At 41.6% G+C, this 22659-nt stretch overlaps 1 protein-coding gene across 1 annotated transcript in view; it reads right to left on the reverse strand.

Moving 5' to 3' along the window:
• The window catches only part of clptm1l (CLPTM1 like), a 29818-nt gene extending 14847 nt beyond the window's left edge, over window positions 1-14971 (reverse strand). The window contains exons 1-7 of the mRNA XM_068055229.1: window positions 14595-14971; window positions 9602-9702; window positions 6283-6472; window positions 4228-4370; window positions 2288-2366; window positions 1449-1566; window positions 160-254 (exon numbers count right to left, since the gene is read on the reverse strand). Of these exons, the coding sequence (XP_067911330.1) occupies window positions 160-254; window positions 1449-1566; window positions 2288-2366; window positions 4228-4370; window positions 6283-6472; window positions 9602-9702; window positions 14595-14765 (897 nt within the window). The 5' untranslated portion in view covers window positions 14766-14971. The remainder of the gene's footprint in view (window positions 1-159; window positions 255-1448; window positions 1567-2287; window positions 2367-4227; window positions 4371-6282; window positions 6473-9601; window positions 9703-14594) is intronic.
• Window positions 14972-22659: the final 7688 nt, after the last annotated feature.

The raw sequence follows: 22659 nt of genomic DNA on the forward strand, positions 1-22659 counted from the left end.
TGAATTAGACAAACAAGACTACATTCCACAAAACACCCCAATGAAACAATCCTCAACCATGTATTTGATTCACTGGGAAGTGTCCCCAAATCTAAGCATATTAAACAACATATCCAATGGTCCCCAAGAGAATAAAGCTCCTGTTTAGCGACAACTTACATGGAAAGCTGCGACAAAGAATGTTAAAGCTAAGAAGTAGAGGTTGGTGTCAACAAAGATCCCTTTTACTTCATCAACATCTTTTTCAGTGAAACCTAAAATAGACAGTGAGAAGATGAAAAAAGTTAACTTATATTTTTGGGTAAAGTTAATATTCCTTCCTTATAATGTGACTTCTGGGGGTGGGGGGGGTTGCGGGAAGAGTGGGGTTGGCCAAGAGTAAAACTAATTCTGGCAACTATACGAAATTCAAAATAATTAGCATCATTATAACTAGAGTAAAATAACTCACAGCTGGGTCGTCTTTAGATGAGATGGCATAGCTGTGAACAGGGATTTCCTACACTGAAGGAAGAAGTGCCTCTGGCATTAAATAATTACCATTATACTCACTACATGAAAAGCAACAAAATCAGAAGTGAACAGTGTAATTTTTAATTTCAGTATTCCACGAGTATACTTTGTCAGTCACAAAATTAAGCATAACAATGGGTCAACCTCCTTTCAGTAAAAAGTAAATTTAAAACATCTCAGAAGACATTGTTACTCAGAATGCCAACAGTTTTAACAATCACTTAAGCAAGGAAAGTTAAAGACTTTTGTGAAATATGATTAGTTGCAATGACGAGAGTTGATGCACAAAAAGGATGAGCTTTCATGATTAAACAGTCCATTCTTATTCCAACCTTAACTTATTTTCTTAACCCACAGTGAATTGAGGTACAAGAGTTGTGTTTAACATAGTAATCAAATGGAGGGTTATTACAACAGTATTCCAATACTTGCAAGGCTTGCAAAACAAAAGTCAGATTTTAATTAAAAGTATAATTGAATTCATATGGATTCCATTGGTCCATAAAAATGCCCATAATATTCTTATTAAAAACTGCCAAGTGACTGATCACACGCTACATTTCAGAAATAAAATTCGCCAACACTGAAATATTGGGTAGCTCTAAACCAGGTCCTGGTGGTATGACATACAGCACAAAACTGCCCATGATACAGCTCTAAATTGGCAAACATAAATGGATTGTGTAGGATTGTTGAGGTGAAAAATGGAAATGCAGAACAGATACAGGAAACGGTACTCTTCTGAATTTGCTGCAACAATATGTCTTAACACCAGAGTTGAAGAATTTTTGCTTGCTGCGATATCATGTATTGAATATTTATATGGGTGCCCAAAATGGTAGAGCTCCATTCCCCAGTACTGACATCCCTCAATTTGATTACAAAAGGAACACTTTTTTTAATAAGTAGCTGACGTTTGAGGACATAGAACATACCAAACCGTTGCAATGAATAGACAGCCTCTTGCATGTGGGTCCAAAACCTTAGCTTCCCAAGTGATATAGCATCATAACAGATTGTAAGAGGTAATGTAATCGATGTAGCATTTATAATCTGCAACAGAAAGTTTGTGAATGAGACAACAGAAAACATTGTTTGAAAGGTGCAAAGGTATTTGAGCATTGAAAGAGTTTAGTCCAAGGGAATCATGAATGCAATTTTGGATTAAAATATCGAATTTATGGCCATTTTCTGATTGAAAGTACAATCCAGCAGAATTTCACAAAACACACAAACACAAAAGGACTCAAACATCCAGTCTTAATCCAATCATAACTTTCCTCTGCTGATTAAACTACTGGGTATAATTTACTGGACCTCCATGCTGCCACGCTACACTGGTAGCTAATATTCTTTTATTTTGAGGTTTGCCATTTACCAACAGCGAGTTGACCAGAGATTTACCATCCAAATCAATATTTATTATTTCTTGGAAAAATAATAGGCAACAAATTGGAACTGGGAATTTACAGGTATGATTTCCCACATGATGAGTTACAGATTGCAAATATATCAGCATAGGGAAGCCAGATGCTCCTACACTACGCAGAAGAGCCTAAGGAAATCTTTGGTTCCTCCCAGCGGACAGTTAGAGAGTGAGCAGTAGAGCAGGCTGCTGGGTGAGGATCAGGGACAGAGGGGGAAGAAAAGTTGGAAATTTTAAAAAAATATTATAAGACAAAATTTGGCAGTGACTGAACATAGACTGAAGCACCACCATACAGTTAAGTGTGGTAACAAGGGTCTTTCCAGGAGTAAAAAAAAAGGAACTCACCCTCAAATCTCTCACTCGGTTGCTTAGCTCATCAACAAACAGTATAGGAAGATACTGCACAGTCTTTCCATGCTGCACCCTAAGATAACAAACATTACAACTGAAGTGTTAAAAGGAGGAGCATCTTGGTCATATAAACCTTTTTAAAAGCACAGAATGGTTCTTCCTTTTTAAAGTTGATACTTGTGCGTATATGTGCTCAAATACTTGTCTAAGCTAGAAAAACATAAATGTGGAAAAAATTCTGAAGTACTTGAGCACATACAAAAAAACCAAGGATTTACTCCACCTAAACCTTTCATGATTTTAAACACCTCTTTCAAATCTCCTCATGGTCTATCTGCTCGAAGGAGAACCCTAGCTTCTCCAGTATATCCACGAAACTAATCCTTCATCCCTGGAACCATTCTAGCCAATCTCTTCTGTATCCTCTCCAAAGCTTTCATGTCCTTCCCAAAAAGTGTGGCGCCCAGAATTAGACAATACTCCAGCAGGGGCCAAACTCGTGTTTTATATGGTTTTAACACAAGTTATGCCCTCGATTCATAAAGCTTAGGAGGATTCCTTATGTTTTATTAACTAGTCCTACCGCTTTCAAAGATTTGTGCACAAGCACCCCCAGGTCTCTTTCTTCTTGCACCCCCTTTAAAATTGTACCATTTAGCATCGCCTCTCCTCATTCTTCCTAACAAAATGGATCACCTCACACTTTTCTGTGAATTTCACCTGCCAGGTGTCCATCCATTCCACCAGCTTGTATATGCCCTCCTGAAGTCTACTAGTATCTTTCTCAGTTTTTATTAAACTTACAAGTTTCGTGTCATCTGGAAATTTTGAAGTTTGTGCCCTGTACCACACGCTCCCCCACCCCACCCCCCCCCCACCACCAAGTCCAAATCATTAATATACATCAAACACAGCAGTGGACTTAGTATTGAGCCTTGGGAAATTCCATTATATAACCACCCTCCAGTCACAAAGCAGCCTGTTTTCTATCTTTTAGCCAATTTTGTATCCATGATGCCACTCCTTACATTTCACCCACAAACCTAATGTGGTACTTTATCAAGCACCGTTGGTGCACTGCCCTCATCCACCCTCTCGATTACCTCACCAAAAATCTTAATCGACTTACTCAATTTGTCCTTACAAATCTGTGCTGGCTCTCCTTTATTAGTCCATGACTGTCCAGGAGACTTTTTAATTTTCGCTCCTATTATTGTTTCCAAACCACGATATTAAACTGACTAGACTGGTATTGCCTGCTTTATCATTTCCCCTTTTGAACAAGTGTGTGACATCTGCAATCCTCCAGTCCTTTTACACTACCCTTGCATCTTAGGAGAACAAGATGATTGTGGCAACTTCCACAATTTCTAACTTTACTACCCTCAGCAATCTAGTATGCATCCAATCCGGACCAGGTGACCTATCAATTAAGAACTGGCAGCCTTTCTAATGCCTCCTCCTCATTTATTTTTATCTCATCGAATATCCCAGCAACCTCATGTACCATAACTTTGACAAAGGCCACTCCTTGATAAAACACCAATGCAAAGTGTGCAATTAGTACTTCAGTCATGCTTTCTACCTCCAACAGATGTCTATTTTGGTCCCTAATCGGCCCCAACATTCCTCTGACATCCCTTTTACTGTTAATGTGCATATAGAAGACCTTTGGAGGCCCCTTTATGTTTGCTGTCAATCCATTCTCATACCCTCATTTTCTTTTTGCATTTCTCTGTACTTTTTATATTCAGCCTGATCCTCCCTTGTATTATCACCTGTCATATGCACCCTTAAAAGAAACTTTAAAAAAATCAAGTGTTACTATATGCAGTATTTCTAAGAGTTTGTTAAATTTTACATAACTTCAACTAAACATAAATGTTAAACATTTAAGATTTGTTTGCAATATGTACAATTGGTTATAAACTTACTTCTTCAAATATCTGTGTACATCAGCAGGAAGTGCTGATTTATCAAAAGTGAAGTTGTCAGCCATGATACTGATGGTAAGTTTTGAACGCCAGTGTGCAACAGGCTGGTCTGCAACTTTGGTTTCAGCATTAGCTGCTGTTTCCTGGTTTTATTGGAAAAAGAAAAAAGGTCAAAATTCATTCTGCAAATGAAAACAGTAGTTAATCTTGCTCAATGTGAAGCTCAAGAGTAACCAGAAAATAGAATATCAAAACTCTTAAAATAAAAAGGTAAAACCTTTAAAATAAGCCTTTAAATTAATCTATAATATCTGCTATTAAGAAAAATATCCAGGTAAACATACCAGTGCCAACATTATACTACATCAACAATTGTAGCATACCCAAATACTTGTCATTCTTGTGGATTAACTGCCATTGAACTATTCTAATTTCAGTCTGCTGTACTTTACTACCTGTGCAACAAAACAGAGTATTGCCTACTCCAAGCTATGGTTGACCCTTAATAAGACTGTCAAGATATAACTAGTTTGGCAGTTCTCTGAAACAGATGACTAGAACAACATCACAACAGTACTTAAACTGGACCTCCAGGTTTTTCTACAAAGTGGAATCTTAATGTTGTACCTGTATTAAAAACTCTTCACAGAATATCAAAGTTTCAAATTCTCCCAAATAGCATTGCTCCCTGGAATTCAATCCCTCATAAGCAAGAATTTGAATATGTAGCAGACGGTCACCTACTGAACCAAGATTGCTATAGCAACTTATAAAGCGCCTCCAATGTTGCCAAGGTGAGTCATCCATCCAAGCAAGAGATGGTGATCAAAAGTGCAGCCAAAGATGTAGAGTAACATATGGGCTTAGGGACAGATTTCCAGACTGTGGGTGCAAGATGGTTGAAGGCACTGCCACTGACAATAAGGTCCAGAGGATGGGCAGGAGATAGAGCAGAGAGGGAGGATCTGTGAGGTCTTAGATGTTGAAGAAAAGCAGACCATCGAGACACTTGATGATGAGTGAGAATTTTAAATTAGCGATGTTTAGAATGAGGTACCACTGGAAGTCAGTAAGAACCCAGTGATAGGTAAAGAGGAATTTGTGCAGGTAGCCAAGGAATTCTGGAAGAGTTATAGTTTATGTAAAGCAGAGGTTGAGAAGCCAGTTGAGAGCGCCTTGGAAAAATAAAGTTGCACATAACAAAGACAGCGTTTCAGCTGCAGTGCGGCTAAGTTAGGGACAATCATGCCCTTATTTATCTTTTAAAGGGACGTCAATGTTTGATATGGGGCTCAAAGCTCAGCTCAAGGTTGAACAAGACACTCATGCTGTGTACCATTGGGTTGAGTGCAAACAGGCATCCAGGAAAGTCAATCCAATCAGGAATTAATAGGAGAGTTCCAGTGGGGGACAAAACAGGATGGTTCTGTTCTTGCTAATGTTGAGGAAAGAATCTGATTCATGCAAAAAAATGCACGAAGAGAACACTTATGACCATCCGTTTAATACTCCAGCACACAACTTCTGGGCCATTAGGTTGATGAGTGGAAAGAAAGGTCAGAAAACAAAAAATGAATTGTATTGCCTGAAAGGCAACATTGCATCGCCTTCAAATAAAAAAATCAGGCTGAAGTGTCACCATTTGCAGCACCAATTACATTGCATGGCACAGTGACTGGGAAATGCAAAATTATAATGCAATTATGATTAATAACATAGGTTAAAGTTTAAAGTTAGAAACAGTAAGCATTTGTCAGTTGCGGGGCTACTAACATTTCCAATGATTGGACGTGAGTGATTAAAATCATTTCCTTGAGGTACAGGTACAGGCACTTTAGCTGTTCAGCCCAACAACAACTAGAAAGAAAAATTACCATTTTTGCTGAAATAACCTTTTTTCACATTTCCAAAAACACTGTCAACTTGCTATCAATTTCGGAGTAAATCAACAGCAGCTCATTGTGTGCTACACGTTTTCAATCTATTGTTGAACAAAAAAAATCTACTTTTCTAATTTTACTTATAATTCCAGTCTTCATATTTAAAAACACATACTTGGGCCTCGGTCTCTCCTGTAATTAGGTTGATTTCCTCAGGTTTAGGAATCATGTATGTTGTAAGGCGTCCAGAGGCATACACATGATTACTGTCATGCCAAGGTTGCATGCCAACATGGTGGAGAAACAAATGAGTGTACAGTGTCCCATTGCTACGGGTTTTCTTTGGTAATGAAACATTGACATCCCTTTAAAAAGATAAATAAGGGCATGTTAGATAGAACGGTTTACAGAAGAAATGGTTATAAATTATATACATATTACTCAAGCATGGTTCAATAATTAGTAAAATAACACCCATGATATATAAAGTTTGAATGTCAAAGAATATAGAATTCAAAATAAATTCAGGGAATTATTAAAGGTGGAACTAAATCCAACAGAAAACTCATTCCACCTAATTACCTCTAATATTAGACAGCTATATACCAGGCTGTTGTGTCATTAGATAGTCTTCACTTCTCTATATAAAAGCAGACACTGAAATATACAGTGTACAAAAAACTCAATCAAATTTTTGAGTTCTATGTTGGAGTTTAATTTGTAGACCACTGTTTCTCTATATCTTCTTTATAAAAAGCTCTATACTCATTCATTTGGACTACACATTTTGCCAGGAAGCACTTGTTTTACTCATTTTACAGGAATTCTGTTTTAAGAATTGTAGATGTAAACAACACAGATTCTAGTTCTTGCATAAAGTACATGCCTCTTCCCACACGGAAAATACGTTAATGCGAATGATATTGTGCCAATGAGGACTATTTTGAAAAACCCTTGCATTTACATAGAAATTACAACACTGAAACTGGCCAATTGGCCCAAGCAGTCTGTGTTGGCATATATCCTGTACATCCATAAAGAGGAGGAGAAAAGGACTGAATGATCTAAATAGACGAACACAAAGTCTTCCCACCAAGCGAGCAGGAAACAAAACTATATTAGTTTGCATTTCCCATATAAATGATTTTTGCACTCTATTTAAGGACAGTTTTGTACTATGGACTCACATCCAGTAGAAAGAGAGATGAACCCTCAATGCATTTCACTCAACACCATTAAAATTATAACAGACATTCGATTGTTCTAGGACGGATGGGAACCTAGGCTTCAGAGATGAAAGAACAGTATTCTTATATATTGCACCACCCAATTCAATGCTTTAGGATTGAAGAAAAGATCTGCTGAAAAAGTTAGTACACAAATTCTCCAACTTCTTGATATCTCTCAACTGATGAATTTCCACTACTGAGCAGTTCTTCCATAAGGTGCTGAACCTTTAACCAATAACCAGGAAACTACTGGATGGATTTATGAAATGGTCATCATAAATGCCGCAACCATGCTAACCCAAATTAAGCGCAAGCTGCTTAACAAATGGTACATTCTATTCAATGCACAGATGAAAGGCATACTCCAAACCCCAATACCTGACACTGAAAAGTAATGAAGAAATTGTGACTTTTTTCAAAAAGTCAACAATTTACATTTTAATAGCCCTCCTCACAAAACAATGTTAATGTTTTGTTTGACTCTGCCCCATATCCAATCCATCACCATGATCTTCTCCCATGAACACAATCAGTTGCTTCTGATCTTAATTCACTGTATTTGCTGTCAAAATCCATCTCCATGCATTCATCACCTTGAGGACCAATTCCTCTAGACCCAACCTTACCGCTTCCCCACCTCCCAGTTAATCCAGAACTCCACAGCACAAATCTTCTTATGCACAAAGTTGCCAAACCCATCACTCCCCCAACCATTTTTTCCCTAGTTCCATTGGCTCCCGATGTAATAGTGAATCCTCACTTTCAAATCCTACGACAGCCTTATGCCACTCAATTTATATAGCCACCTGGAGTTATTCATAAACAGACCAAAAAAGTAACCTATAGGACACAAGAGGTATAGGACAATAAAGTATGTGAAATGGACCAACCGTGTTGGTACAGATAGGATTAGCGCCACAGAAGTATAGTGCTATAATGATTAAGTATGGAGGAGAAACAGTTCAGGAGAATGGAATAGTTGAGCATCAAGATAGTCGAGAAGTTCAGAAAGAGAATGAAGCACAGCAAGCTGTGGTCACAGTCAGAGTATGCAACTGGCGACTTTGATCACAATACCGCTGCCTAATCATAAAATGGAGCTTCAGACTTGATGAGTAGAAAGCACCTGGCTGTGTGCGCAAGGCGCTTGGACAGAAATTACAGATAGAGTGCTAATAAGTGCAAATTGAAATGTTAAGCACAGGATTAATAAAAGATTAATAACAAAAGTTTAAAACATATGGAAACAGTGCTGGAAGAGTAAGTGAGGTTGACCATGTCAGCAAGTACAGAGGAAAGGAAAGCTGGATTGTCTGAAGCTGACTGAAAATGAAATAGTGGGAATCTTGGAGAAAATAAATTTGACGAGAGCTGCAGTGGAAATTGGGAGCTACAGAGTCTGGAAGCGAGGTTTAGAAAGGTGGGAGCTGCAGCAGACACAGCTGTCTAGAGGGCCTCGATTTTGGAGTGCAGACGTTCCTCATAGCTTGCGTTGCCCTTGCCCTCCAGGATGACCCTGGAATAGGAGGATTTGTCTGTGTAACGTTCAATGAGAAGGATGCTCCACAAGAAATATTCTAGTTAGGAGACTGAGCCAGAAATAATCATTTTGAGCTTAGGCCCAATTATTACATATTAGAAAGCCTGTCTGAAATGAGTAAGCAATGAGTCCACTCCTGATTAAAGTCATTGTGTGAAAAATGTGAATTACCCAGTAACTCAAATTTAATATAAAAACAAAAAGCATTTTGTACTCAAGAAAAACATCCAAACCGAATTAAGCAACTTTCAATTAAGAGTAGATTGTATCTTTGAATAAATATTGCTAGTTATTTAACATTTTTAGAACTACATCCGAAGATTCAAACAATGCTTACAAGAGTTTGCATACAGCAATCACAAAGCATGAATCCTAGTGCCAACCTTCTATGGGATAATTTATCCTTCCTACTGATATCTCCCACCCTCCGTATTCAGGTGGGCACATTTTATTGGAAACTATTGTAAATATGTCTTAGTGCCATACCAGCAGGAAGCAGTATTTCAAATCTGGGAATTCATTGGCAATAAACACTGATATTAATTCATTTTTCCTTTTTCATCTGCTTTCTGGAAGGACTGAAGAAGTGAAGTAGGCATCAACATCCTTCACACTATGGACATACACAGACACCCACAGACAACTGTGGAAGACTCGTAATTCACATGTGACTTATGAGTTGCCCACATGTAAACACACTAAAACATATAATAAAACTCACTTACCTCTCAAATTTAGAGTTCACATCAAAATGTTCTATTTTCAACACGAGGTTTAGATTGGCTCCATCAGTAACACTGTGTTTTGTTGAAGTATAGATGCTCAGCTAAAATGCAAATTCGAAACAGTAAGCAAACTTTAAAAACATCATATATACTATTCTTTCAAGGCTGTGTTCCTGAAAGAAACATTTAATAAAATGTCAATGTTAACATCAGTCACACAAGCAATGCTAACAAAAAGGCACATCAAGCAGCATTTGGGAGTACAAACAATGAACACAACACAAAGTGCCAGAAAACTGAAAATGACAGTGTTTAAAAAAATGTCTCAACTATTAGTAGCAGAATCAATAACACTTTAATCCTACTGCTAACAATCTGATATACAGCCTCAACTTTTCCCCATTTAGTGATGCATATCACTGGAAACTAACATATGCTGCTAGAGCGAGTTGAACCGCAAGTTCAAACACGTCACAACGACTTCCCAAAGCATCGATCAGAAGCTGGGTATGCACATACAAGTAGGTCATATTATTGTTTCCAGGGCGTTCTCTAGCACTTCCTAGAACTTAGCTCAGAGTAGGAACAGAAAGGGCCTAAGAGGAAGTCACATCCATCATTTGGGCAGCTTTGGGAAGAATCTATAAGGAGGCTAACCTCTGATTAAAAACAGCACATTCCAGAGATGATTTGCTCAGGTTGCAGCTGTACCAGTATGCCCAACTACAGCTGGACAATTATTGCAGGAAGCAAATGGCACCATGACAGGCGCACTGTCACTCTAGCTGCTCTGAAGGATTAGGAGTAAAAGTTGTGTGTGGCAGCGGTGGAGGTGGGGAAGATATCCAACTTGTCTCTAAATCCTGGCAATTCAACCCTAAAAGGCCAGGCAACTTAGTCCTAGCTGCAATTATATTTATTATTTGCTGGTCTGTGATGATTGAGTTTTGTGGTTCTGGAAGCTTGGAAAGAATTGTCTTTAGCATTGTTGGTTGGAAAGAGCTGTTTTCAGTGATGCTGTTTGGACCACTCCTGATTTAGCAGAATCAGGTGACTGTTTCCCAGCATAATGCCATAGCTGACCTCAACATAATTTAACACATTTCAAAGCTGATCTTTAATAAGGCAATGAAAAATAAAGCTGCCGCTCAATGTTTGAGCTAAGGTGTAATTATTTAAAGAGCACAGGAACTCCTCAAGCGCTATTAAAAACAAGCCCAAACAATTAAAAGATTTCAGTTTCTCCCCTTGGAGTTTTAAAAATCAACTTTGTAATGTGTGTCAAACTATTTCAAGGTCAGCTACAACATTGTGCTGGAAAACAATCACACAGTATCCACATACTAACCTGGCAGCAGCCAATTTTAACCCAGTTAGGTTAACACTACATCATCTGAGGGCTCCTGTCTGCCAATTTAAAAAAAAACTTGAATTTATGTAGCACCCTTCACGACCACTGGACACATCAAAGTGCTTTACAGCCAATGAAGTGCTTTTTGAAGTGTAGTCACTGTTGCAATGCAGGAATCCTGATTCAAAATTGGAAGGTAGCGGATACATCAAAAGTACTGGGAAAATAAGTGGCTGCATAATTCACAAATGCTAGAGAAAGCCAAGTTACACAGGCCACAGCCAGTAGTTTACAGGCTGAACAAGGGCTCAGTTGGTAGCACACTCACCTCTGGGTCAAAGGGTGGTGGGTTAAAGTCCCACTCCAGAGACTTGAGCCCACATATCTAGGTTGACAGTCCAGTATAATGAGGGAGTGCTGCAATGACTGAGATACCATCTTCGCAACGAGACCCCACTTGCTCTCTCAGATGGATATAAAAGATCCTTCAGTATTATTTAGAAGAGCAGAGTACTATCCCCAGTGTCCTGCCCAATATTTATCCCTCAATCACCAAAAAAACAGATTATCTGATTATCACGTTGTTCTTTGTAGGAGCTTGCTGGGTGCAAATTCCCTGCATTACAACAGTGACTATTCTTCAAAAGTGCTTTGGGACATCGAGGTTGTGAAAAGTGATATATAAATGCAAGTGTTTCTTTCTTGGTTTCTAATGTGTTATCCACACACTATATAAATCATTAAGACAAAATTAATTTGACAATTTCTGCTCAGGTGACCAGCAAGAGATTAGCAGCAGACTGCATGATAGCTGGAGTGCATGGAAGGCGGGCTGGGAGTGGGCGGGTGGTCTACGACAACCTGATACTTTCACTGGAGAGAAGGAACTGTTGGGAACTTATACCCAGTCCGAGAAATAAAAAGGCAGCTATCAACCCACCAAATATTACTCTTTCAGAAAACAGGTTCCACAAAAAAGAAAATGTCACAATATCATTAAATATATTTCAGGCTTTAAAAGACACATACAGAGAATGCTAATTTACTATCAGCTGCCACTACTGTTGAAGAAACATTTACATATATATTGCATGGTGGTTCCAAGGCAGCCAGATCTACTTTAACAACATAAGAACAGGAATGGAACCTTCAGTCCTTCAATTTAGATCATGACTGATCTGATTTCAACTTCATTTACTCACCTTTTCTCCATATCGAGTATTGTTGAAAAGAGAGAGATTTTGTCGAAGCCATTCGTCTTGCCATTAGGACAATTCACAAGAATACCAACGTAAGGGCAAAAAAAAATTTATAGTTTATGAGAAGAGAGTGATTGATTGGAAAGTGGGCACTGATTGGTCAAGGTGTTACCATGGAGAATGCACCAGTTGTTTTCCCTTACATTGGTATTCTTGTGAATTGTCCTGATGAGTGCAAGATGAAAGGTTTCAACAAAATGTCTCCATTTTCAGCTATACTCGTTCTGTTCTACCAAATGACTATTTTCTCCATATCCTGATACCCTTGCCTAACAAAAAGCTATCAATCCAAGTCTTGAAAATCTCAATTGAACCAACATCCACAGCTCTTTTGGGGAGTGTGTTCTGGATTTCTATTACTGATTGTATGAAAATTGCTTCAGAACTTCACTCCTATATTGCCTATTTCTAATCTTAAAATTCTATGCTAAGTATTTCCAGCACTTTATGTTTTTATTTCAGATTTCCAGCATCTGCAGTATTTTGCTTTTATTAAAATTCTATTATTGCGGATTCCTGCAGCAGAGGAAGTAGCTTCTATCTGATCAATCCATCCCTTTATTATTTTAAACACCTCAATTAGATCAACCCTCAACTGTCTAAACGTAAGGAAACACAAGACACATTTGTGCAACCTGTCCACATAACTTAACCCTTTGAGATCTGATAGATCTCTGGTGAATGTACACTGTATCCTCTCCAAGACTAATATTTCTGAGATGCGATGCCCAAAACTGAAGACAGTACTCCAGATGGGTTCTGACCAACACACTGTACAACTGAAGCACAACTTCCTCACTTTCCTATTCCAACTTCCAGGAGATAAAAGCCAACATTCCATTAGCTTTTGATTACTTTTTTTTAAACCTATGTTCCTCCACAGTTCAGTCTTTTACCGTTAAGAAAATATAATTTATTTCAGATCCAAAGTAGATGACCTCACATTGAACTCCATCTGCCATAGTTTAGGCCTTTCAGTTATGTCCCTTTGTGACTTCCTGCTCCCACCTACACAACTTACTCTGCCTAACAATCTCATCTGTAAATTTGAATATACAACTCCCTATCCCTTCATCCAAATTTATATATCTAGTTACATATGAGGTCCCGTTACAAATCCCTGGGGAACATGACCAGTCACGTTCCACTATTCAAAGAAAGCTCCCTTTAGCCCTACTGTTTCTTACCACCACTATCCCATGTCACATGGTTACTTACCTCCAATTTTCAGCTCTCATTTTTGATAATCTTGTGTCTGGAACTTTCAAGAAGTCTTCTGAAAGCCCGGATCGACCAACCTTAAGCACTCCCCCTATCCATCATACTAATGATCTCCTCAAAAAATTCAGTTAGAAAACTAAAACAAGTGTGCATACACAACCAGGCATGTGCAGCTATTTTAAAATCACAAGATAGTGCTCATTTGACAATCTTTTCAATGACTATGGCAAATACAAACTATGGAGCAATTTCTGGTGAAACCCCCATCCTACTGCATCATGAAAACAAATTCCAAATGCAGAGAACTGTCACAACGTGTTTTTGTATCAGTAACTTATCCCTACAAATACTGACACTTTGACTTACTCCTGAGGCTATTGGTCCTAGTTTCCTAAAGAGTGCCAGCTACCCAAAGAAAATGAGGGCCAGCAATTACAAAAAAAATTTACTAGTACTCCGCAACAGAAACAACTTGCTCGGAAGTCAGTGGGTACAAAAATAAATGCAAGTATACAATGAGAGAAATCTGGTGACTTCAGGGATCTGCTGGAAGACATTAATTTGACATCCTGTGGTTATTTGAGTAATTTGCCATGAATAAGACCTCCACTAACAAATTGTTAAAGTACAAAGGATGGTATCCCTGTCACTAGATGCAGTCCACATCACCAAATAGGTGATTTTCAGCTCCACTTGAGGCACGCGGGCAAAAATATGACTGCTAGTCATGTTTTCACCCTCCCTAAAGATCATTTTATCAATCACAGCATGGTTCAGACTTTGCCTGACCTTTGAGGAAACTACCAGCTGTAGCAAAACAACTGTATGTGCAGAGCAATTTTAAAATGAACCTGGCTGCCCTCCAGAACCTAAATGGAGTTGTTACAACAAACAGGAGCGACTGTGAATGCAAGCATAACATTACTGAGTATAACAGTGAAAGTGCCCACTGCTAAAGTTGGTGCATTCCATTAATATTGCAGAATTAATGAAATATCCAACCAACAGCCACAGTAAACTTATTTTTAAAAACTTTTAAGCCACGTCATGTTGATATCCTGATCTAAAAGATACAATTCAGAAGTATCAACCGAGCTGACACTTGACACGTTGAACATTGGACAAGAATCAACTGTAGTGTGCAAAAACCAAAAGCACTGACCTGAATTCTAGGGTTAACAGCTAGGTAAGGCTTGATACAGTTCTTGCTCTTGGGGTTAGTGCAGGGCTTGGTGTAAACTATGCCATACATCACCCAACAAGTGTGCAACACATAGGCAATAAATACCCCGACAATCAGGGTGGTGAAAGAGGTTGTCTTCAACCCAAACATAGTGGGAACAGTTCAGACGTACAAGAACCGCAACATGTCTGAATTAAACATTAAAAAATTCACAGTTGATGGTTAAACCACGCTAGAGCTCTATCCCCTCGCAATGGAAGCACAGCCGCACTCAATCAGGGTCAAAGCCCAAACACCCACAACCTCCCTCCTTCTGCCTCCATTGCTGCCTCCACCGGCAACTACTCCCTCAGCCAAATCCGCCTGGATATGACGTCACGACGCCCACCGCCGGAAGTAGAATCCCAGCGCGCGGCCGCCCGGACCGTTACATTCAAATTTGGCGCGCGGGAGCTGGCTTCCGCAGAGGATTTTGGTCTTTGCAGTTCATCTCCCCTTCCTCCACTACCATCTCCCCATCCTCCCTTCCCATCTCCCCCCACTCCCATCCTCCCTTCCCACCACTCCCATCCTCCCTTCCCATCTCCCCCCACTCCCATCCTCCCTTCCCACCACTCCCATCCTCCCTTCCCACCTCCCCCATCCTCCCTTCCCACCTCCCCCCACTACCAACTCCCCACCTCCCCCCACTACCATCTCCCCACCTCCCCCCACTACCATCTCCCCACCTCCCCCCACTACCATCTCCCCACCTCCCCCCACTACCATCTCCCCACCTCCCCCCACTACCATCTCCCCATCCTCCCTTCCCACCTCCCCCCACTACCATCCTCCCATCCTCCCTTCCCACCTCCCCCCACTACCATCCCCCCTTCCTCCCTTCCCACCTCCCCCCTTCCTCCCTCCCCACCTCCCCCCACTACCATCTCCCCACCTCCCCCCACTACCATCTCCCCATCCTCCCTTCCCACCTCCCCCCCTCCCCCCACTACCATCCTCCCTTCCCACCTCCCCCCACTACCATCCCCCCTTCCTCCCTTCCCACCTCCCCCCTTCCTCCCTTCCCACCTCCCCCCACTACCATCTCCCCACCTCCCCCCACTACCATCTCCCCACCTCCCCCCACTACCATCTCCCCATCCTCCCTTCCCATCTCCCCCCACTCCCATCTCCCCATCCTCCCTTCCCACCTCCCCCCACTCCCATCCTCCCTTCCCACCACTCCCATCCTCCCTTCCCACCACTCCCATCCTCCCTTCCCACCTCCCCCCACTACCATCTCCCCATCCTCCCTTCCCACCTCCCCCCACTACCATCCTCCCTTCCCACCTCCCCCCACTACCATCCCTCCTTCCTCCCTTCCCACCTCCCCCCTTCCTCCCTTCCCACCTCCCCCCACTACCATCTCCCCACCTCCCCCCACTACCATCTCCCCACCCTCCCCCCACTACCATCTCCCCACCCTCCCTCCCCACCTCCCCCCACTACCATCTCCCCACCTCCCCCCACTACCATCTCCCCACCTCCCCCCACTACCATCTCCCCACCTCCCCCCACTACCATCTCCCCACCCTCCCTCCCCACCTCCCCCCACTACCATCCTCCCTTCCCATCTCCCCACCCTCCCTCCCCACCTCCCCCCACTACCATCCTCCCTTCCCACCTCCCCCCACTACCATCTCCCCATCCTCCCTTCCCACCTCCCCCCACTACCATCCCCCCATCCTCCCTTCCCACCTCCCCCCACTACCATCCTCCCTTCCCACCTCCCCCCACTACCATCCTCCCTTCCCACCTCCCCCCACTACCATCACCCCACCTCCCCCCACTACCATCTCCCCACCTCCCCCCACTACCATCTCCCCACCCTCCCTCCCTCCACTACCATCTCCCCACCCTCCCTCCCTCCCTCCACTACCATCTCCCCACCCTCCCTCCCTCCCTCCACTACCATCTCCCCACCCTCCCTCCCTCCCTCCACTACCATCTCCCCACCCTCCCTCCCTCCCCCCACTACCATCTCCCCACCCTCCCTCCCCCCACTACCATCTCCCCACCCTCCCTCCCCCCACTACCATCTCCCCACCCCCACTCCCCCCACCACCATCTCCCCACCCTCCCTCCCCCCACTACCATCTCCCCACCCCCCCTCCCCCCACTACCATCTCCCCACCCCCACTCCCCCCACTACCATCTCCCCACCCTCCCTCCCCCCACTACCATCTCCCCACCCCCCCTCCCCCCACTACCATCTCCCCACCCCCACTCCCCCCACTACCATCTCCCCACCCCCACTACCATCTCCCCATCCTCCCTTCCCACCTCCCCCCCACTACCATCTCCCCATCCTCCCTTCCCACCTCCCCCCCACTACCATCTCCCCTTCCTCCCTTCCCACCTCCCCCCCACTACCATCTCCCCATCCTCCCTTCCCACCTCCCCCCCACTACCATCTCCCCATCCTCCCTTCCCACCTCCCCCCCACTACCATCTCCCCATCCTCCCTTCCCACCTCCCCATCCTCCCTTCCCACCTCCCCCCACTACCATCTCCCCATCCTCCCTTCCCACCTCCCCCCCACTACCATCTCCCCATCCTCCCTTCCCACCTCCCCCCACTACCATCTCCCCATCCTCCCTTCCCACCTCCCCCCCACTACCATCTCCCCATCCTCCCTTCCCATCTCCCCATCCTCTCTTCCCACCTCCCCCCCACTACCATCTCCCCATCCTCCCTTCCCACCTCCCCCCCACTACCATCTCCCCATCCCCCCTTCCCACTACCATCCCCCCTTCCCACTACCATCCCCCCTTCCCACTACCATCCTCCCTTCCCACCTCCCCCCACTACCATTTCCCCTTCCTCCCTTCCCACCTCCCCCCACTATCATCTCCCCTTCCTCCCTTCCCGCCTCCCCCCCCACTACCATCTCCCCTCCCTACCTCCCCCCCCACTACCATCTCCCCTCCCTCCCTACCTCCCCCCCCCACTACCATCTCCCCTCCCTACCCACCTCCCCTTCCTCACTTCCCACCTCCCCTTCCTCACTTCCCACCTCCCCTTCCTCACTTCCCACCTCCCTCCACTACCATCTCTCCTCCCTCCCCATCTCCCCCCACTCCCACCTCCCCTCCTCCCCCCACTCCCACCTCCCCTCCTCCCCACTGCCATCTCCCCTCACCACTGCTACCTCCCAACCCCCACCTCTGTCTGCCAGCTCCCCTCTTGCCCACCCCCAACTCTCCTCCCCCATTGCCACCTTCCTTCCCTACCCTCCCCCTCTTACCTTCTCCTATGCTCACCTCCCCAACCGCCATTTCTCCAACCCCAACTCTTCACCGCACTGTCACCTCCCTGCAACACCTCCCTTCCCCCTTTTTGTCCCCATTCTTTTTCCCATATTCTCTAAGTTTTATTTTGCATTTATTTTACATTCTAAACTTAAGCTGTATTCCTAACTTTGCAGTTCCCATTGTGTAGCAGCTGGGGCCCACAGTACAAACTGGGTTCCACTGGCTGCAAACTATTTCCAGAGGCTGGTCTTTAGCCACTGGCAAGGTGGAACATTGAAGTCAGGTCCAATGTATGATGCATGACCTTTTAGAAATAATTTCGGGAGCTCTAAGTTCATGAAGAGGCTTTAGGAAGCTGTTTACACTGAAACAGTTATTGCATTGGTGACAACATGAAGGGTAACTTTCTAAGGTATACAGTGACGTATGCTTTTAATCAGAGGTTAGAACACAATCTTTAAGACAATACTTTCCACCGAATTATTTATTGTTACACATAAAAATCAACTGGTTACAATTCTTATCAAAAAGGGTTTAATATAACCAGTCATTGTTCTGAACATTCATTTGTGAAGTACAAAAGCTTTAGTACTGAATTAAAGTAAAAATGCCATTTGCAATTAGGTAACATTCTTCACACAACTGTAGAAGTTTCCAAGGATACAACAATATTGATGACCAGAAGTTAACAAACATGCATATGGTAACTTGCCAATTTCTGAACTTACAGAAAACAAGAACATAGAACAGCTGGAAGCTCAAAACAACAAACCAGTCTGTTCTCCAAGATTAACAGTATTTGATTAATTTGTATTTGCAGATTGTTGATTGGATAACCTGTATTGTAAAATGATCCATAGCTTGCAGCTTCATTTAGAGTTTTAAGAACTTTGAAATTGCATGTGACTTATGCACGGAGGCAAATAATCACTACACTTGCCAATAATAGGTACAGGAGCAACTTTTACATCAATACACCTTCCTTAATAGAAAAGTGAAACATATATAATCTGAATCAAATGATATCACAGAATAAAACAGTACATTATCATTGTTTATTGCTTTAATTTGAAGTTCTACACCCAACAAAAAAAAAATCAGGAAACATCACCTAAAAGAAATAAAAATGACTAAAACAGAACACATTTCAATATATTAAGGCAAGCTGCTACATGAATATCTACTAATGATATTACATCACTGCCATTCTTTCTCTTGTAATTCTTTCTCATCACTGTACTAATGCAGCACTTCTGAAACAAAAGCTGTAATGGACCAATTATCTACACATCTCGATTTTTCCTATCAATATGTCATACTGACTGAGTCAATTTTAAATTTCAAAACCGTATCAGTAATTTTACATCACACTGGATTATTGTTGCATCTCCGAAAATAAAAGAAAACTTATAAAACTAGAACCTCAAGATCAAAAAAAAACTTTCTAACTTATTGATAACAATTCCAATTCACTGTCATTCAGCCATCAGAAAAACAAAATGGCATACATATACTGCAGAACAGTGCACAACAGAAACAACAGCTCCCCATAAATACAATTTAGGAGAGTAAAATTTAGCTCCCACTCAAACCAGAGCTTACAAATACTACATCATATATGTATTTCTAAAATAATTCAAACATTGCACCTGCAGCTAGCTAAGGAATACTGGTAAACAAGACAAAGTTTTTACCCCAAATTTCCACTCTAGCAAAATGTAGCCTAAAACTAAAGTTATTCCCAATGCATTTTAGACCTGGTGCCTATGCAAATACATTCACTCCATTAACAATTACTTTTCGCCTACCATGGAATATGTAAAGAAGCTAACTTTCGACAGGCAATTTTTCCTCTAACAGAACTTATTTTTTAAAAACGTGCAAGCAGCACTATTTGAAAGTTAGTGTTAACGAATACACAACCAAAGCTTTGCCAAATAGTTTAAAGAAATGTATTTCTGTCTTGACACAACGAGACTTTGAGTAGAACATTTTGCTTGTTTTACTTTGTGAAAAAAAATCCTACAGTTGTCTTGATGCTTACTTATATCTCTTTGCTCAGTATCCAATCTTTCTCTCGTACCACTTCGTACACAGTCACCAGAACAAGTGAAAAGCTTTGTACGCTCTCCTAGTTTGTGTAGACAATGGTATTTATGACTGAGTCAGATATGGTTTCCCCTCCATTTACAAAACTTTTGCACTGGGAATATTGCAAACGCTATTTTAGTAAAAAAGAAAATTAGCCCTTAATCTTTGAAAGCATCAAATGATCAAATATTAAATAGGTCAATTTAGGTATGCATATTCAAAAATAGGTTATCAGCCTCAAGCGTACTGGACGCTACAGCATTTTAGGCTTCCACCTCTGTTCTATAATACCTGTTGGGTTTCATTTCTCAACTTGCCTGCACAGCTGTTTCAGCACGAGGAAAATTATTAAATCTCAAAATATCACAGGAAAATGAATAGATAAAAAGAACAAAATAATTATTTTCTGACTTACACTTTTGTCTGCTTAAAAAGCTATTAGTATAAGTTCTTCATTGAAAAATATATGTCACAAACATTGTTCCTATCCTTTCACTTAAATTATTGTTCAAAGAGCAAGTACTAATTGTATTCTAAAACAAATAGGCTTGCAGAAACTTTATGACAGCAAGTGTCCTAAATTGCCATGTGCACTTGACACTGGTTAATGACTTGTACCTCTGTTGCTCAGTCCAATTTTCTCACACTTTAAGACATAATATTTTTTGCAAGTGTCCCCCCCTACATCAGTATTTACCACTTGAATAGAAATACTCTGCAAAATAAATCAGCAAACAGGCAAAAAGGATGCTAATCGTGACTCTTGAAGCAGTTTTTTAAAAAAAAGAGTACCAACAATAGCAGCAGTTTAGTTTCATACAGCTATCAAAATATCACAAATATGTTAAGACTCAGGTTTGTCAAACTTAAGTGACAATCATTCTGGCCAAAGCACTGGCATACTTCTATGTGAAAACGCAGACTTAAATAATCAAAATGTTATCCCTTTTCAACTATCTAGTGTGCTGTATATAATATAAACATTATTAGTTTGGTCAAAAATAAAGGTTAGAGCACTGTAATGCAAAGCTTCCATTCTGAAAGGATGTATCTGTGCTCAACATCTAGAGCAAAATGGGTGCCAAACTAAATAGTTCTGTTCCTAGCAACCTTGTAGTGACTGGGGAATAAGTCTTTCCTTTACTGGAAAATAATGCAATGATAATTCTGACATGCAACCAACACACAGGATTAGACACTATCTCATACTTTGATCAGGAACTTCCTAATAACTACTCCCATTCTTGTGCTGTAATTTTGTCAAGAGGTCAGTGGAACTCGTGTACATGCAGGAACATTATTTCTGCGACACTTCCGATGATGTTATGTCGCACAGCATGAACAGTTACAAGAAAAGTCCCTGCTTCTGAGATTCATTATTTTATGATATTTTCTAATCGTACATTAAAACTAAAATTCCCCATTTCTTAACTGCTATTTTTGTTAAAAACAAGATTGATGCTGTAATTTAAGATTCCACAGAAGTTAAATAAAAAAAAACTGTGCATATTTATTCCAGCTTTTGTTCATTTTTATCTTTAAAAATTCCCAAGTTATCAATCCAATATGTCTGCCAGATCTTTATTCTCCACCACACTGATGGATTCAACCAGATTTTCACCTACTGTTGACACATTAGAATCCACCACCTCAAGAAAACTCACAGGTTCATATTTCTCCGAGGGCACGATCGAAGTTAGAGGACTACTAACATTCTGCATTACTGGACTCTCTTCGTCATGTCCTTTGTGTGTATCCTTAGCAGCCTCCATTGCGTTATCCACAGGATTCTCCTGGTTGTCCCTTTCAATTGTTTCCATTAGGGATTTTTGCTGATCAGCGTGCTTAAGGATGTTTGAATGAACTTCTCCAGAGGTAGAGTGTAATTCTACCGTGTGTGCTTTCTCTCCAATCACACCCACTGTAGTAATGCATACAGCACCTTTCTCCAAAATTTTAAAGATGTTACCTACCTCAGATGATGTGCTGCTCTGGACACAAGTAATGCAGCCCAGCAAAGTCTGACATTTCTTGCCAGGCTCATCAATGTCCTTTTTTCCAACATCTATATTTTCCTCTTCAGTCTTCTGAAACTGTGACGAGCCCTCTTGCTTAGAATCCTTTCCCTCAAAACATTCAGCCTCCCAGTCTTCATGTATCGATCTGTTCTCATTTTTAGCATGTTGAAGTACAGTCAATTTTTCTTCAAGGCCCCCTGATTTTGATTGCGATATATCATATTCTGCATCCCAATCTTCTCCAGATGCAATTCTTTTTCCAGCAAAGATTGACGTCTTCTCTTTATCTGCAGATTCAATCATTTTGGACCTATAATTCTCTCCCAAATGTTCATATTCCTCATGATGTGCAGAGCCAGTTTGTTCTCTTCTTTGCTGCCAGCTGCCTTCTGCATTCCCTGACCGGCGCATTTGTTTGGGAGCTGAAAATGAATCTTGACTAGAAGACCAGGAGTTTTCTTCTTCACTTCTTTTCCTACTTCTGAAGTCTGACCCAAATGATCTTTCTCTGCCAAAACCACTCCTTTTATAACGATCTCCTCCACCTCCCCTCCTATAATTGCCACTTGAATCATCATTAAACCTGCCTGTGGACCTACCAAAACTCCTGTCTTGCCATTCACAATCATCATTCTGCCTACT

Source organism: Heterodontus francisci, chromosome 2, assembly GCF_036365525.1.
Source record: "Heterodontus francisci isolate sHetFra1 chromosome 2, sHetFra1.hap1, whole genome shotgun sequence".
In the NCBI taxonomy this organism is placed as follows: domain Eukaryota; kingdom Metazoa; phylum Chordata; class Chondrichthyes; order Heterodontiformes; family Heterodontidae; genus Heterodontus; species Heterodontus francisci.